At 29.7% G+C, this 18,333-nt stretch overlaps 3 protein-coding genes across 4 annotated transcripts in view; 2 read left to right on the top strand and 1 right to left on the bottom strand.

The window, feature by feature from the left end:
- The window catches only part of LOC113365822 (protein nubbin-like), a 368,699-nt gene extending 361,440 nt beyond the window's left edge, over positions 1-7,259 (top strand). Inside the window, exons 5-10 of the mRNA XM_026607366.1 lie at positions 4,330-4,409; positions 5,690-5,863; positions 5,939-6,088; positions 6,226-6,429; positions 6,536-6,650; positions 6,727-7,259. Of these exons, the coding sequence (XP_026463151.1) occupies positions 4,330-4,409; positions 5,690-5,863; positions 5,939-6,088; positions 6,226-6,429; positions 6,536-6,650; positions 6,727-7,259 (1,256 nt within the window). The remainder of the gene's footprint in view (positions 1-4,329; positions 4,410-5,689; positions 5,864-5,938; positions 6,089-6,225; positions 6,430-6,535; positions 6,651-6,726) is intronic.
- Positions 7,260-10,160: 2,901 nt separating this feature from the next.
- LOC113365820 (tubulin alpha chain-like) lies at positions 10,161-13,781 on the top strand. Its single transcript, XM_026607364.1, has 7 exons — positions 10,161-10,166; positions 10,284-10,515; positions 12,134-12,306; positions 12,450-12,691; positions 12,823-13,237; positions 13,315-13,470; positions 13,638-13,781. Exons 1-7 carry the CDS (start codon positions 10,161-10,163, stop codon positions 13,779-13,781), a joined length of 1,368 nt encoding a protein of 455 aa, XP_026463149.1.
- Positions 13,782-14,249: 468 nt separating this feature from the next.
- LOC113368416 (DDB1- and CUL4-associated factor 8-like) lies at positions 14,250-17,792 on the bottom strand. Of its 2 annotated transcripts, none has more exons than XM_026609958.1 (12): positions 17,535-17,792; positions 16,894-17,395; positions 16,672-16,779; positions 16,501-16,598; positions 16,257-16,426; positions 15,852-16,027; positions 15,507-15,690; positions 15,177-15,435; positions 14,851-14,921; positions 14,684-14,776; positions 14,496-14,624; positions 14,250-14,386 (listed from the first exon to the last, which is right to left on the bottom strand). In XM_026609958.1, the coding sequence occupies exons 1-12, from the start codon at positions 17,719-17,721 to the stop codon at positions 14,303-14,305; spliced, it is 2,061 nt and encodes a 686-aa protein (XP_026465743.1). In that variant the 5' UTR covers positions 17,722-17,792; the 3' UTR covers positions 14,250-14,302. The 2 variants fall into 2 exon arrangements, with proteins under 2 accessions (XP_026465743.1, XP_026465744.1); XM_026609959.1 differs by having other exon boundaries at positions 14,250-14,383.
- Between the last annotated feature and the right edge of the window lie 541 nt (positions 17,793-18,333).

Genomic DNA, 18,333 nt, shown 5'->3' with positions numbered 1-18,333 from the left:
CAGCTATTTTTGGTCGCGTGCACTTTTGAATTTGAGGTTGCGTAAAGGTAAAGGATCTATTTTTGTCTGGTAGTTAAAGGGTTGAAGAATCAACACGTTTAATAATATAAAATGAAAACAGATGAACACATTAATTCTATGGGCTTTGTGAAATTGAATAATAAACGCTTAGATTAGGAAATAAAATTAATTTAATAGTGGATAAAGATTTATGAGATTTAATGTACTTTGTACGATCTAGTAACATTATATATATATATATATATATATATATGTGTGTGTGTGTGTGTGTGTTTTCAATTTCCTGTACTAAAAACTTCTAAAAAAATTAATTATTTAATTTTTGATTCATTTATTCTACGAGAATATGTAATGATTTCTTCTTTAGAAGCTTTGTAAATAAACACTCATCAAATATCGATTTGCAAATTCACCAAATTTTGTATTCAATAATACGTCGAGATAGATGTTCACTTTACTGACTATATACTAGTAAAAGTATAGACATTACAAATTTTAAAAGATTGTATAGATGATTCAAAAGTCTTCTAAATCATTATGTAGAACTTTTGAGCTTTTTCAAAATTTTAGATTCACCATAATCTTGATTCATATTATTTGTTTATTTCATTCAGTCACTATGTAACGCAAATTGTATGATAATTTGAATTTATTGATAAAAGCTTTGGACAAATCATTTCTTTCATTAAAAAAAGTGGATGTAAAGAAATTAACCAGTGCAAGATGTTTTTAAACCCTGTGTTGCTATATATGAAAATGTATATCTATGAAAAAAGTGATGATCTAAGATTTAGCAGCAATCTGAGGATAGTTATAATGATGAAATTAACGCATAAAAATTAATAAACCTATGAATCCTATCCTATACATTATGTATTTATTTATTTTATTCTATGAATTATTCCAAAAATGAAAAAAATACGTAAATGAATTTGTATTAAAAATGCTAAACAGTAAATTAACGATTTTTTTATAAAAATTGTTTAGAGAAATCAACCGGTGGATGTTTTTAAGATCTGGCATATAAAAATGTATATCTATGAAAGCAACCTTAAACTTATTTTAGTAAAATTTAAAGAAAGTTCAGAATATGAAAAGTTCACATTTTGAATACTTTTTATATGCAAACAAATCTCAAAATGAAACATACAAAACAAGATTATGATTGGTTTTTTACATTGTCATTTTTAACAGCAGCCAAGACTTCTGAGCTATAAGCTGTTGTGCTTAAAAATTTAAAGAAAGTTCAGAATATGATAAGTTCATATTTTGAATACTTTTTATATGCAAATAAATTTCAAAATGAAACATACAAAATAAGATTATGATTGTTTTTTTACATTGTCATTTTTAACAGCAACCAAGACTTCTGTGCTATAAGCTGTTGCGCTTAAAAATTTAAAGAAAGTTCGGAATATAAAAAGTTCGCATTTTGAATACTTTTTATATGCAAACAAATTTCAAAATGAAACATACAGATCAAGATTATGATTTCTTTTACATTGTCATTTTTAACAGCAGCCAAAACTTCTGCTATTCAGAATATAAAATGTTCGCATTTTGAATACTTTTGATATGCAAACAAATCTCAAAATGAAACATACAAATGAAGATTGTGATTTTTTTTGCATTGTCATTTTTAACAGCAGCCAAAACTTCTGTGCTATAAGCTGTTGTGCTTAAAAAATTAAATAAAGTTCAGAATATGAAAAGTTCACATTTTGAATACTTTTTATATGCAAACAAATTTCAAAATGAAATATACACATCGAGATTATGATTTCTTTTACATTGTCATTTTTAACAGCAGCCAAAACTTCTGTGCTATAAGCCGTTGTACTCGAAGTTCTTATTTTACGCCATATTTAGATAGTAACCCAACAGTGTACCCTATCTTTATTTAATTATTTTACTATTAGAATAAATCTAGTATCGATCATATATTATTTGAAGATTATGGAGAATCTAAAATCTTTGACAGGTCTAAAAATTCTACCGAATTATCTATTCCACTTTTGTCCCATCTGATTAAATTTTATAATCCATTATCAATTTTAAAATTCGTTATTCCGATTTTGATTCGCCATCCTTCCTTTTCTCAATGCGACGCTCGTCAACGGGTCGCGTGCTGGGCGCGTGGGACAAGGGTTGCGGCGGACAGATGTTTTTGTAAAATGGAGGTTCTGTCTACAGGGGGATGAGATTTTAACGATTATGTTTTTGTTCAAAGCAAAAATTCCTTCGCTATCATAAGTGCGCAAACTGAAATAACATTGAAATTGAAATAACTCGAGTAGAAAACCGTCGTAATTGGTAAAAAGATAAATGACTTATGTGAACTTCTAATGAGCATTTGCAAAATTTGATGTCGCTGATGTAAAATTATTTTTTAATAGATAATGAATTTATACATTATGATTTAATAAAATATTTGATTTTGTAGTATATATCTTATTAATTAAATCAACATTCTAAAATATTTGCATATAATTTATGTGTTAATATTCTGTTGAGCGCATTTTAATTAGAGTTACGTACACACAATGGACTTTCTATCAACAATGCTATAATATGTAGTCTTATATAAAATATAGTCATGATGTTCTAAAACAATTAAAGAAAGGACATTTACATATTTCTGTTCTGCTCGAAATGACAATTCCATTTCGCTACGGTAATTGCGGGATTTTCATAAGATTATTTTTACACACACACACACACATATATATATATATATATATATATATATATATATTAAATATATATAGTTACAAAAAGGTTTTTTTTACTTGATTTTAAAATGCATTTTTGTCTATCATTCATCATCATTTTACTATGTTTACTATGTTCTATAAAAGCATACATAAATTTAAAATATTCTTTATGTAATCATATATATTTTTAAATATTTCTATGACTTTTTTAATATCCAAAATCAATAATATATATTCAACAAAATATTTCAATTAAATACATCTTCAATCCTAAGATTTTATCACGACCTTACATTCTCTATAAAGAAATAGTATTTCTGATATCAGATCAGAATGACAAAAGGTTTTGAGAAAGCTTTTATGTTAACACCTTGCCTTATTTTTTGACACATTTGATAATAGGCTTTATTTGGGATCACACTTCTGTAAAAAATATAAAAAGTCTACCTAGAAATAATGTCATTATGTTTTTATATCATTTTATAAATTGTTTGTTACAACATACGAATGGCTTCTATGAAAAATGTAAAATCTAAATTTCTGATATAACTCATTTGCTACTATTTCTATTCCCATACGCCCCCTATATGATTCTTTTCTCATTTAACCCCTTTTGCATGGATATTACCCTAATATTGAAATATTATTAAATCTATACCCCGCATCATTTAAGAATGATCGATAACATAAAAATCCATTTTAGAAATCTGTCGCCTCGCAATTTCGATTATGTACTGCGTTGTATATTTTATGAATTTCTGGTATAATCGTATTAACTGCAACCGATAAGGGTGGGTAAATGATTGACTGAAATTTATTGAATAACTGAAGAATTTAAAAAAATAATGAGAAATTTTAAACTTATTATTGAATAAATATAATAGTTTAAGCTCTTTATAGTAGGAATAACTGCCTTAGTTCTTGGACTATCATCTATATTTTCGTCCTCCTACCACAAACTCCTATTTTGTTTATAATAATTTCTTTACATGATAAAACACTTGTCGGGCCAGCTAGTATATATATGTGTGTGTGTGTACATATGGTCACCCAATAAAATTCCACTATCCCGTGTCTATCAAATATATATTGGCTCTCATTTCCATACGGCATATTACGCCACCCCTTGCTAAGGGTATAGAAAGGGTGAATCTTTGAATCAGTCTTCATTGGCCGCGTATAGTTTTTTACGCATTAGTTTTTTTATACATGCTTCATATTAATCCAGCATAAGGGGATGGGATCTATTGTCATCACAAATGTATTCCTCAAATGCTATTTAAGGGTTGCCACGCTCCAAAATGGCGCACGACCCGCGTATGTTCACTTACATCAAAGGGGTTTCTTTTTTTTATTGATAAATAATTGATAGCAGCCACTACAGTGATTGAAAAAAATCTCTTTTATATTATAAATAGTCAAAGAAAAGTTAAATTCATTCATTCATATTAGAAAATTTTTAGTGCTTTTATATGTAGAAAAGTTGCTATCATGTGATATATTTAAATTTAAATATATTGAAATTAAAAAAAGAGATATATTTAATATAGTGTTTTATTTTTATAATAAAATTAATTAAATTAATTTTTTTCAGATGGGGATGGTTGTGACAGTGGGAGTGATAGCAGAGATTGTGACGAGGATGATAACGAGGAACGGGGTGCTCTTAACTTGGTAAGTAAAATTAATAGTAATAATAAATAGAAAGAATCAGCTTCAAGTTCAACATGCCTCAGCACAAATTCCAAATTTTTTTTTTTTAAATCTTGGTAATTCCGATATCTCCGTTTATTACTTTGTGTGCCCATTCAATTTCTATTTCTGTCTTCACAAAATATGTACTTGTAATATATTTTTCTCAAATTTCAATTTTTATCGTCCGGGAATTATTTATAATTAAACTCCTCATACGTCAAAAGCACAAACAGTCCGAAATATTTATTCAAAGGGGTTCTATGGGAGAGTACCTCAAGGCATGTTAAGGGTTGTAATATTAGCTTCTGATATTTGACTAGTACCAAACCTGCGGCTAAAATCAAATTATACTTTGAAAGACCCGAAATCCCAAAAGACTTGCTACTCGACATCAATATTTTGCGCCTGATGTTAACCACAAAAATGACTATGATAAAATGGAAATAATAACCAGCATAAAAAGACCATTTTAAAAACAAACTATCAATTCAGAAAGATCACAAATATCCCGTGATTGTGTAGGAAACATTTCTTAATAATTCAATTTGGAATTAAATTATATCGCAATATAAAACTATTTAATTTGTTAGATATAGAATCAGTGCACGATAAAACAATTAAAATCTAAAATGTATCACGACCCATTTAACAAGCAAATAATTCACTAGATAATCACGTTTGCAACAAATTACTATTACCAGATTTATTGAATTTTAAAGGTCAATGAATTTATACGGTTGTTTCATATTTCTACTATTCTATTACCACATAATAGTTACTTCATTTCAAATTATACTTACATTTTGTTATAATTCAGATAATTTACTAAGATAATTATTTTATTGATAAAGTTGCACAACGTATTTTATTTTTTATACTTTTGTGATTATCATAGATCTCGTGGGATATGAAAAATGTACAATAAATAAACATCCTTTGTCCCATTTTCTCGGAAAGTGATTTTCCAGCAACAAAATGGCGGATCAAACAAACGATTACGCTTTTGCCGTGGTCTCTCCAGAAAGGCGGTTTAATCAAACAGTCCAGTCACATGGAAAACCCAAATGCGAAATGCAATAAATACATTCATATGTGAGCAGCAAGAGCCCGAAGCTCAAAACGAAACATACTATTGAAGTTACATGCTAGTTGTATTCTGATTTTGTGCGTTTCAAAGCAATTATGCATGAGAAATGATGGAACCTCTTCATGTTATGCTAATTAAAATTTTTTAATTAATCATTTTCTATTATTCCTAGGTGACAGATTCATCAAGAACAGATTCTCCGTCACCACCTCGGCCATCACATAATTCCGGCCCGCCTCTGGGAGCTTTGCCGCCCTTGCAAATGTACTTGCAGGCCGCAGCCAGTGGCGGAGCATGCCCCCCAAATCTTAGCGGACTTGGAGCTCAAGAATTAGCGGCTTTACAAGTAATTATTATTTAAAATAACAAATGTTGAATTAATTCTTTTGCAAGTTCAATCTAATTTATTTCTATATTACAGCAAGCATTACAAGCTCATCAAGCAAATTTGCAGCAACAATTGCAGAATTTCGTACTGTTTCATCCGCAACAGCATGGAGGTCATCCAAATTCACCTGGAGGACAAGGGTTGCCTCCTCAAGCTCAAGCTCAATTATTCCTGCACAATCATGTAAGTGAGAATACAGTACACAATTTCCTATATTTACATCCGTGAGTTCAATTTTATTGAAGGAAAATTTATAATATCTTTTTCTTCGTATACATGTCTGCTTTTTTCCTTTTATAATAAAATATATTTTCTTTTAGCTTCAACAAGCAGTAGCTCAAGCCGCGCAGCAGTTGCAACAATTACAAAAATCGCAGCAAATGCATTCGAGACAAACAGACTCCCCGCCTATAAGTTCGCCGCCAAATGCCGGCCAGACACAAATTACGCCGCCCAATGTTGCTGCCCATCTGGGAGGTTTACTGACACCATCAACGCCTGGATCTGGTACACTTACACCACAGGTAAATTTCTTATATTGACAGATTAATTTAATTCATTTAATTTATCAAGGACTTGTTTTGTCAAATCCTTAAGAAATGAAGAGTTATTCATGATTTACTTTTCCAGATGGGAAAACATCCTGGTGCGCCCAGAGCATTAGAACCAAGTCCAGAAGAAACGACAGACTTAGAAGAATTAGAACAATTTGCCAAAACATTCAAACAACGTAGGATAAAACTAGGTATTTATAAAACCATTAAGTTGTTTATTTATTCCAAAATGAGTACGATTATTGACTGTGTATTTCTATTATTCAGGGTTTACGCAAGGTGATGTTGGTCTAGCAATGGGTAAATTATATGGAAATGATTTTTCCCAAACGACAATATCACGGTTTGAGGCTTTGAATCTTTCATTTAAAAATATGTGCAAACTGAAACCTTTGCTCCAAAAATGGTTAGAAGATGCTGACAACACCATGAACAATCCCTCCAGTATGTCAAATCCTTTGACGACACCCGAAGCAATCGGCAGGCGGCGTAAAAAACGCACTTCGATAGAAACAAGTGTGCGTGTCGCCCTAGAAAAGGCATTTGTGCTTAATCCTAAGCCAACATCAGAAGAAATCGGTACATTGGCCGATGGTCTATGCATGGAAAAAGAAGTCGTCCGCGTTTGGTTTTGTAACCGAAGACAGAAAGAAAAACGTATAAATCCACCTTTACAAGGTGGGCCAGGAAGTCCAAACTCAGGATCTCCTTATTCCACGGGTCTGACATACCCTGGTGGTCCTTTAGCCCTTGTAACATCAGGGCAAGGTTTGAATCCGTATTCGTATCAGCAAGAATGACGGCACGAATACGCGTTTGAGCGTCTCTTAGATTAGTCTTTGTATGTATATATGTAAATATCAATTTAGATAAAAACGTCTTTGCTATTTTGTTTCATGAAGGTCGCAATGTAGTCAATGTTTTTAATCGTATCTATTTATAACAAATTTAGTTATTATTTGTAGATTTGTACATATAGCCCATGTGATATCACAGAAAATTATACTTTAAGGATATTTAACGAAAATATTTTATTTTATAAACGAAATTATATATCATATCTAATTTCTACTGAGACGTTTTCAATTGACTCCAATTAAATATAATATCAGTGATACTGCATAAGCTACAATCATTCACTGATTTTAAATTCTCTATATTTGGGCATTTTAAGTTAGTATTTAAATTTAAATATATTATTAGACGATGTTTTATGCTAAAAGTAAATTTCTGATGATTTATTATACTAACAGAATTTTAGTATTTCTTTTTTGTAAAATTTTGAGTAACAAAATCTTGAGCACAATAAAATTTAGTATGATGAATCAGAAGAAAATAATACTTTTAATATTGTACGACAGAGTCTTCCGAGGTCAATACAGTTCCTAATATTTCGAAACTCTTTGTATATGAGTCTTGTATTTGTAAATTGATAAGTATAGTCATGAAACTATTTATTTCAAATGACCATCAAATATGACCCACATAATAGACAAGAAGAGTTTCGATTTTGTACATAGTTATTACCAAAAATATTAAACATAATTACTAAATGTGATTTTGATAAGATCTATTTTATGTACAATTTTGTGATTATTGCTCTTCAGGGAATAAGTCCGATGAAATTGTTGGAAATTTGTCCATAGCGGTATTTGCTTTGTAAAATATTTTTCTAGCATATTTTTCTTGATATATTTTGATCATATTTTTGCAAAAAAATCAATAATAGATATGGACTTATTTCAATCCCAATTTTTTGTCAAGAGGCGGTTATTTTTCCATATGTAATGCAGGGTATAAATATTTAGTAATAAATCATAAAAAAATATGATGGAATCATCCGCCGAAAGACAAAATACGAATAGTGGAATCACAAATATGTATATAGAATGGTTTAATATAACAACTATTTCTGTATTATATTTCTTTTAGAATTTAGTTTGGAACATTACAGATTATAATATTGTATATAGCAAATAAGTTATATATGTGTATTTATTTGAGAATTCCAAAAATTGTTGAATTATGTTACTCGTGTTTACGGTTCTATTCTACCAGAGGAAAAAAGTAAGAAAAACAACTTTGGATGAAGGAATAAACAAAATCTCAGGAGAAGAATAATATATGGTCATTTAGACGTTTATTCGTTCAACTGAAAAGTTTTTTTAATATTGGTTGTTAATTAATTAATTGTTAAAATTTTTGCAACCGCAGTAATTTTACCACCATTGATTTTCACTAACAGATTTAATTGGAAACTGATATTCACTGTAAATACATAGATTATTTATTCCAGTGAATATTCAAATATACGAATCCACACAAATATTTATATGTATTAATATACATATTTAAACGTGTATATAAATCGCGACATTAATTTTCGAGTAAACATAACATGAACATATCTCCGAAAGTACTTTAGAAATAGACTGTCTAATCTTCCAGGTGATTTCATATAAAATTAGAAATATAATTATATATTTCTAGTAGACTGTTACCTATTTATTGATAATTTAAATTATTTTAATAAATATAGTGGTAAACTAGTATATAAAAACGAATTCAAAAATCAAATAGGTACGAAAGCATATACGCCAAAATAAATATAAACCTTATTAAAAAAAATAAGAATATTGTATATATAATCAAATCTCGAATAATCGTATTCGAAACTTAATTTGATATTCTTTCCCGAAGAATAGTCAAATCTGGCTGACCTGCAAAGAGTCGTCCAGACTTATATTTTGAAATTGTATTCAGATTTATCATGTGTCGTAAATAACTTGTAAAATAGTAAAAGAGATCATATCATTTAATCGTAAATATATAAATATACAAATAAGTCTACGAAACGTAAGTATACAGTATATAGATATAAATGAACAAGTTAAATGTATTTTAAATGAAAATAGCATACGTTGATTAGCTTAGTAATGAATATACAATACCTGATGTTCCTTTTATATTTAAAAGCGTTTTATTAATATGATTATAATAAATAATATCACATAAGATATGTATTATGTATTTCTGAAGCGAATTGTTTGTGTCTAGAATAATAAAATAATCAAAAAATAAAAACTCTTATTATTTCACAGCAAAGCGTATGATTTTAAAATTTTAACACGATTTTATCTTACTTGCACATGTTCTCGATATAAAATTCTTTAATATACGAGTATGAATAAAAAATATAATAAACAGAATATATATCTGCATTTTTTGTAATATCAAGATGAAGAGCGTGATAATAAAATATTTTTTCCGCGAAATTTATTTTACATCAGGCAAAATGTAAAATCACTACTAGATCAAACAAAATGTACGTCATCAAAAAATTTGTTTTTTGGCGAAATTATAGTAACCTTTGGGGTTTTCTAAAATTTTGTTTTTATATTTTTTGAGCAATGATTTAGAGCATAATTTTACTTTGGGGTAAAATTGTTAAAACTTTAAAAAGGGTGGGATTATTTCGGGAAGAAATTTACTAATTCATCATTATTTCTTCGAAATTAATCTATTCTAAATTCCCAATTATTTGGCGATATATTTAAGGTAAGTTTGAAAAATATTAAGGGAAAATTGACTTACCACTTTGCGATGTCTGGTCCTGTTATTCACTTATTAACTTATTCACTTCTAGATCCTGGGAAGGACATTTTCGCTGTTTCTGCAATAAATAAGAAAAATTCGTTAAAATGACAGTAAGTTCACATTTTCATAAATATTCTCACACAAACAAAAGCTTAGCCTAATAATAGCTTAAAATTTTATTAATTTTTATAATTTTTTTTTATAGACATGATTTGTTATTTTTTATATTTCAGCGGGAATGCTTGTCAGTACATGTTGGACAGGGAGGTGTCCAAATTGGAAACGCGTGTTGGGAACTTTATTGTTTGGAACATGGAATTCAGCCCGATGGAAATATGCCCTGCGCCTGTTCACCATATTCCGGAATGGACGAATCTTTTAGCACCTTTTTCAGTGAAACTGGAGCAGGTAAACATGTTCCTCGAGCGGTCATGGTGGACTTGGAACCCACAGTAATAGGTAAAGGAATAATAAAAGAAAATTTAAAATAGAACTGGGAGTATGTTATATTTTGCCTTAAGACGATATGGATGAACTTCCACATATATGTAAATAATCGACTTAATCAAATGTTTTTCCTATACTATATAGACTATAAACCAAGCCGTTTTTCGTCGTGGTAAACAGAAATTTGTAAAATTTTTCGTCCACGTTTCAACCCACAATCTTGGACCGATTTTAAAAATTCAAAAACAGTTCTAAAGGTATTGGTTGAGAACCGCTTACCAACCGGGGTTTGGTAAAGATCAGCCGGTCCGTTTTTTCGTAAGAAAATGTTGAAATTTTTTTGTCAATTCTGATAAAACTTTGTATGACGTTAAATTTCATAGTGTGAAATAAAATACTAAAATATTATAGAACTGCGACATAAGCGTTTGAAATAAAGTTACGACAAAAACTTGATATGAGATGAAAAGAAAAGATAGACTTGTAAAACCACAAAACTTGTGGTTAGCGCCATTCGGTGATTTCACGAGTTTAAATAAATACGTAAAAGGATATTAACTATATGCAAACATAGCTACATCCAGAAGCTTGGGTCTTTACATCATTTTCTGTTTAATATTTTGTACGTACTTTCATTAAAATAGATACAAAATAAATGTAATAATAATAATACTCACATCACAAATGTATGTCGATGATAAAATGCCAAGCTAGACAAAGCCGACCCAAGCGTGTTTCACAATTTGCACGAATTTGCCGAAAGTAAACAAAGGCTCGATGCATAAGCACACGATGTTTGATGCTCAAGTGCCGAAATGCAACTGAATAGTACAATACATGACCTTGCAAGTGTTGAAAATTCGTAGTTCTTGTTCATATGACGCAAATCTGAAAAAAATAACATGTTTGTAGTTCATACGACTGCGACATTATTCTAAATTAAATATACATTTTTGTCTTCAGATTATTTTGAGGATAAAATCATGTGTATGGTCAGGTGCCAATTTTTGAAAATGCCCCCGCTTCATCACCTTCTAGAATTAAAACCTTGCGACTATTTTTTATTATTTTTTGTATTCTCAAAACAATAATTATAATTTTTTTTGTTTTTATTTTTTACCAGCAATCAGAACCTTACGTCCTATGAGCTGTTGGACTGAAACTTCTCCTTACTTCGTATTTTTAGATGGTAACCCAATGGTTAATCCACCCATATTTGATGATTTTTGTTATTAGAATTAATCTAATAGGGCTGACATTTTATTGGTGCAGCAATGCCGGGCAAGGGCTATTTTCACTTGGAAACATATTGCTATCTATATTTCCTACTTGTAAAAAAAATATGGTAAAATTATTGTTATCCCTTTTACGAGCTCAGAATTCGCCCTTAATTCATAGGTTATCATTACTAGTATAATATTTTTAGGTATTTTTAAAATATTCAACAGTCTTTGATCATTTGAAATATCAATTGTTATATATGCATTGATAAGTTTCTAGTGAAAATCAAAAGATTTTTTCAAAATTAACGGTTCAAAATTTTATATAACCACCTATTTTATTCAATTTTCTATTTTTATTCAATTTTCTATTTCTATTCAATTTACATAATTATATATTACTCATCTAGACGAAGTTCGAACTGGAACGTACAGGCAACTCTTTCATCCTGAACAATTGATCTCTGGGAAGGAAGATGCAGCTAACAATTATGCACGTGGTCATTATACTGTTGGAAAGGAGATGGTTGACCTTGTTCTGGACAGGATAAGGAAACTGGCTGACCAGTGTTGTGGTTTGCAGGTCAATATGATATTAATTAATTCAATCGACTGAAACATGTCTATTGCGGCTGAAACAAGTAAAATAGTTATATTGGTCTAACATTATCATTCAACTTATGATAATATAATAAGTAAATTTATTGTTATTAATGGATTTTTCAGGGATTTCTCATTTTCCATTCCTTCGGGGGAGGTACCGGTTCAGGCTTTGCATCTCTAATGTTGGAACGTCTTTCGTTGGATTATGGTAAAAAATCTAAACTACAATTCCCGATTATTCCATCGCCCTGCATATCGACAGCTGTTGTAGAACCTTATAATGCAATGCTCACTATCCACACAACGATGGAGTTTGCGGATTGTGCATTTATGGCCGATAATGAAGCCCTTTACGACGTCTGCAGGTAAATTCTAACTCTAATTGAAAGTAACAATTTGGAAACTAATAAACTATTTTTGATGCCCAAGAAAAACGTCAACTGAAGTAACAACCTCTTAATTATGATCTACCAATATACTTTTTCTAAATTTTCAGGAGAAACTTGGACATTGAACGACCAACATATACCAATTTAAATCGCCTTCTAGCCCAGGCAGTGTCCGCTATGACAGCATCCTTGAGATTCGACGGTGCAGCAAATGTGGATCTCCTTGAATTCCAGACAAATCTGGTGCCTTATCCCAGAATTCATTTTCCACTATCCACATACGCCCCTATTATATCAGCAGAAAAAGCCTATCACGAAACTTTAAGCACATATGAAATAACAAGTGCTTGTTTTGAACCTGCAAATCAGTTGGTAAAATGCGATCCCAGGCACGGAAAATATATGGCTTGCTGTTTGCTATTTCGAGGAGATGTGGTACCGAAAGATGTAAACGCTACAATTTGCGCGATTAAATCTAAAAGAAGTATTCAGTTTGTTGATTGGTGCCCGACTGGTTTTAAGGTAAAATGTTATATTCTTATCTCGAAGCTAATATATGAAAATTATTTCTAATCAAACCTTTGCTTGTTTGTTTGCAGATTGGAATGAATTATCAACCACCTACTGTTGTTCCTGGTGGTGATTTGGCACGTGTTCAACGTGCAGTATGCATGATGTCTAATACAACCGCGGTAGCAGAAGCTTGGGCACGATTAGATCACCAATTTGATCTTATGTACTGTAAAAGAGCATTTGTAAGTAACAAAAAATAGATGTACACCAATGTACACATATATACGCATAAATTTTGTATTATTAATTTAACATTGTTCAAGAGCAAGTTCGATTTTTCAAAAATAAATCGTTATTTATGAAATATTATATGTACACACTTGTTAAAATAAAATATCCATTTTTCTAGGTACACTGGTATGTAGGTGAAGGAATGGAGGAAGGAGAATTTTCCGAGGCTAGAACAGATCTTGCTGGTCTCGAAAGAGATTATGAAGAAGTCGGTACTGGTTGTGAACCTGATTGTGGCGCAGAATGCGTAGATGAATACTAAGAATGAAAAGAAAATAAAAGAGAAAATTGAAAGAAATATAGTTATATAGAAATGAAGATTTTTTATCTTTGTATATAGCTATATTTAAAATTTAAATAAAATTTTAATTCATGGGAATCTTTTTCTTCTTTACTCAATAAAAAAATAAATCTATAATACTTTAAATGAACGGTGTTTTTATGATAATAGTATTTATTAATTTTAATTAAAAATTAATTAAGTTATTTAAAAGTCTGTGTTGATTCATAAAAATCGAATAAAGATTTCTAAAAAGTTACTTGCTTTCTATTTTTTACATTTCATAGTTATTTGTGTAATTAGTTTTAGCTATAATTAAATTTGATAAAAAGTTTGATTTGTTTATATATATATATATATATATATATTATATATTTATTTATTTTATAAATTTTAAACTATGAATTGATATCCTATCCTAACACAAGATGTACACTCTTAGAACAAACTAAACTCATTTTAAATAAATATATATTTTAATTAGTAGAGTAAATAGTTAATCTTTATGAAGGAGAGCATGGCATTTCCCCAGATCTTGGCAGATCATCATCAGAACTGTCGCTATGAGAGGTACTGTGAACGTTCTGCTTTATAAATTAATTTATTAAATTAAAATAATTATATATTAGATATATTTCAAGTATATGCAGTTGTAATGATGTGTTTAAAAAATATATCTAATTTTGTATTACATACATTGATATGGGTCAAAAACATCCAAAGCATTTGCCCATCAATGGTATCCCTTCCAACTGTATGATCATATGAATATCGCCTATCTTTATTCTGTCGCACAACAGTTTTCATTTCTTCCATCGGATTTGGCTATTTTTTATACATTAGAAAATATCATAATATAAAATGTAACTTATAGTAATTATTACCTCTTCTTTAGAAGGAACCCAAATTTTTACATCATTATCTAGACCACTTGTTGCTAAAATTGGTATATGAGGATGAGGTTCCATACAATTAACCTGAGAAATTACCAGAATATAACAAAATTTAAATCATGATTAGGCCATATTTCTATATAAATTTGTATAAATACCACTCCACTTTCATCAGCTCTAAACCATTGCACAATTGACTCAGTCTTTTTTTCCCAAATATAACAATAACCTAAGAAAATTAATATGGTTCATGAAAGGTATAAAATAATTTGTATTTGTGTTAAAATTATTTTAGTAAATACAGAACAAATAAGTTCATCAAATTAATGTTTAAACACTAAATGAATTGGCAATTATAAATTAAAATAATATAATTTAAAATTTGGGAAATAATAAATATTTATCCATGCTTTTTTACCAATAATATTGACAATACTAAATGAAATAAATATCATTTATAGAATAAATGTTGAAATTAACTTACTACAATCAGAACCGCTAACTATATACTCTGAATGAGGCCCAAAAAAGTTGCAACTTTTTATTGTAGCTTGATTTTTGTGTCCAGTATAACAACCAATATAATCACGTTCAGTTTCCTTAGAAGAACTACTAATATTTTGTATTGTTGTTGGATCGTTACTAAATAGGTATAGATTATCATCAGTATAAGATGCTAATATTTCACGCCCATTGTAATTATAGATGACTGCAGTAGTATAAATCGCATTTCGATCAGGTTTCTATAAGTAGTGAAATAAAAGTATATATTTAGTTTAATTCAATTTTAATAAGTAAATATTTAATTTGATACCTTATCAAGACGTTTAGTTTCAGAAGCTGGTTTAAATTTAGCTTGAGCAACACGTGTATTGCGAGTATCATAAATTCTAACATAGTGATCATTACTGCCTAAAACAAATTCATGTCCTAACATTGGGTGGCAGTTTATTGAGTATAACGATACCTTCTCAGAACCATTTTTTACTTTTGCTATTCTAGATTAAAAAAACAAAAGTGTAAACAATGGTTATCCAGGAATTCAAACTAAACATTTGAAGTAAGCAACTGTAGAATATTTCAAAACAAATTTGAATATAGTTAAAAATATTATCAATTATAATAAAGCTTCTCATAATTTTATATTCTTTCTACTTACTTGTTTGGCACGGGATCTCTAATATCAGTAGATATTACTACACCATCATCTCCAGCACTAAGTATAATATGTGGTTGATCTGATACTAAGGATATCTTATTCACCATTCCACGATGCTGACACAAGTGACGAGAAGAGATTAATTCACCAGCTGGTGACAATATTGATAGACGAACCTGAGAAAATTAATATTTACCATTTTAATAAAAATCTCCTAGTCAGGTATCTATATCCTCGACTGAAATATATAATGTGAAATAAACAAAGTTCTAAATTAGTAAAACAACTTCACAGATCATATTATCAGATTATGTAAATGATAAAACTAATGGCATAAATAAAAATTGGAAATTATTAAATAAACAACTGGTATGTGTAAGAAATGGTAAATAGTAAAAACAGCACCTGTCCATCTCTAGCACTGGAGGCTATATGAATATCACCCGCAAAAGGCAAAAATTTAGATTGAAAGACATTACTTCGGTGTCCACTTTTGAAAGACGTAGCCTTTCGGCCTATAGTCCAATCCCAGATGTGTATAAACAAATCATCTGAACCAGATGCCAATAAACTACCTGTATAACAATATATTCATACGTACTACTTATATTGCATTAATTCCTCAAAGAAGTGTTTTAATAAAAATTACCAGATTTATTAAATCCAAGGCTGTTGACACAACTTTCATGAGCTTCTAATTTATACATTAATTCTAAACGTTGAACAGCATGAAGAGAGCTGTAATACCTGTGATGAAATATATAATAAAAACAATAAGAATAGGATCAATTTATAAGTTGCTACATAAAGTCAGACTTGCCTGTCTTGAAATTGTTTATAACCCCATGATCTTTTAGGCTTTTGGTTCTGAGAAGGTACTAAACCATAAGGCCGGTTTAAAATTTCTGGAACAGCTTGCCAATTATGCCTGTAATTATAAACGTATTCACTATTACTAAATAATTATACAGAGCAAGAAATTTGCACCAATATTTCAATTCACAGTTGGATTAAAAACAAATATAACTCAGGTAACACTCACTTAGGTTTTGGTTTCAATAACACCAATGGTACAACATTGTCATTCTCTCGTTGATATTTTAGTTCACGATGAACATCAAAATCACTACTGTCATCGCTACTATCTTCACTATCAAAATATGAATCCATTATATTATCTTCCTCAAGGGTACTATCGTCATCAACGGCTGTAGCACTGTTAGCATCTTCATGATCATCCACCATACAGTCATTAGTTGTTGTTGATTCCAAATTATCACAATCTTCATCAGAATCCATATCTATCATAGAACGTTTACGATAATTTCTTCTTTTCAATTGCGGTGAATTTTTAGGAAAAGAAACATCTGAAGGAAACAAACTATTTGCTGGACTCTTTTTGTTAGGAGATGATATTGCATCTCGAAATTCTTTATTATTATTAAAACTTTCTGAAACCTCGGCTGTTGGAACAGCATCACCACTGCTTACACTTAATTTATCTACAAATCCACTATCTTCTTTAACCATTGAAAACTTGTCATCTGAAAAATCAAATACATTTTGTCATTTAAAAAGCTTCCCTAAAATTTACTGATAATAGAGGAAACTTAGTCTTGCTTTTGCTATTAATAAACTACGTAATATAAGAAATGTAATAGAGTTGGTTATATATTTTTATACTTAATGAGGTAGGTTCACTGGGAGATTCATCCAAATTGATATGCTCTTCGCAATCAGAATAGCTATCATTTTTAAGTATTTTACTAGCCCTTTCGGGAATTTCAGGAGATCTAGCTCGAACTGAATTGTCACAACTTGAATCATTGTTAATTTCTGTATTTTCTTCACTATCAACAGATTCCTGCATGTCTGACAGATGACTAGTTATAATGAATTTTCAAAATATTGAACAATATACTTTACAGTAATTCTCAGCTACCCGACAAATCAAAAAATAAATACAGTTAATTTTATTGCGAATATAGATTGAATGACGTTCATTGCGATTATCACATCTAGAAATGTCAAAATCATAAATAGTCAAAAGTGACTAAGGTCATGTATGTTTTTTTTAGTAAATCAAAAACATGTGCTGTTTTGTTACTATACTATAAAATGAACATTGATATACAATGATCATATTAACATATTTTAAAACTAATTCAATTAGTGAATTCTATCTATAGAATTTACACATTACGGCGTAATACACTCAACGTCATATTTTGAAATTCGCGCCTCAGCTGGTCAAACTGTTTCGGCAATTTGAATTGACTGAAACGAACTTCACTAGCGTTACTAGTGGTAAAATGTGAAATCAATGGCGTCCATGTTAATCCTTTTCGTGGGTTCTGTTCAAAACTTTGCCAGTACATTTGAATGCATTTAGTAGCCTAAATAACGGTTTATATATTTTGTGTAGAACTTCGAACAAGGAATCCAAAAGAGGTAATAACAAACCAAAAAATTGTTAAGAATT

The sequence above is a fragment of the Ctenocephalides felis genome, unplaced genomic scaffold, assembly GCF_003426905.1.
Source record: "Ctenocephalides felis isolate EL2017-DRISC unplaced genomic scaffold, ASM342690v1 CF-g0.4_SCAFFOLD_01170, whole genome shotgun sequence".
NCBI classification, from domain to species: Eukaryota; Metazoa; Arthropoda; class Insecta; order Siphonaptera; family Pulicidae; genus Ctenocephalides; species Ctenocephalides felis.
This window is presented reverse-complemented; position numbering and strand designations above follow the sequence as displayed.

Coding starts and splice junctions, on each gene's coding strand:
- LOC113365820 (XM_026607364.1), top strand. Junction 12,307..12,449: donor ACCAGTGTTGTGGTTTGCAG/GTCAATATGATA, acceptor TGGATTTTTCAG/GGATTTCTCATTTTCCATTC. Junction 13,238..13,314: donor GGTGCCCGACTGGTTTTAAG/GTAAAATGTTAT, acceptor GTTTGTTTGCAG/ATTGGAATGAATTATCAACC.
- LOC113368416 (XM_026609958.1), bottom strand. CDS start 17,721: ATGCAGGAATCTGTTGATAGTGAAGAAAATACAGAAATTAACAATGAT. Junction 16,780..16,893: donor TTATTGAAACCAAAACCTAA/GTGAGTGTTACC, acceptor TTATAATTACAG/GCATAATTGGCAAGCTGTTC. Junction 16,599..16,671: donor TATAAACAATTTCAAGACAG/GCAAGTCTGACT, acceptor ATTTCATCACAG/GTATTACAGCTCTCTTCATG.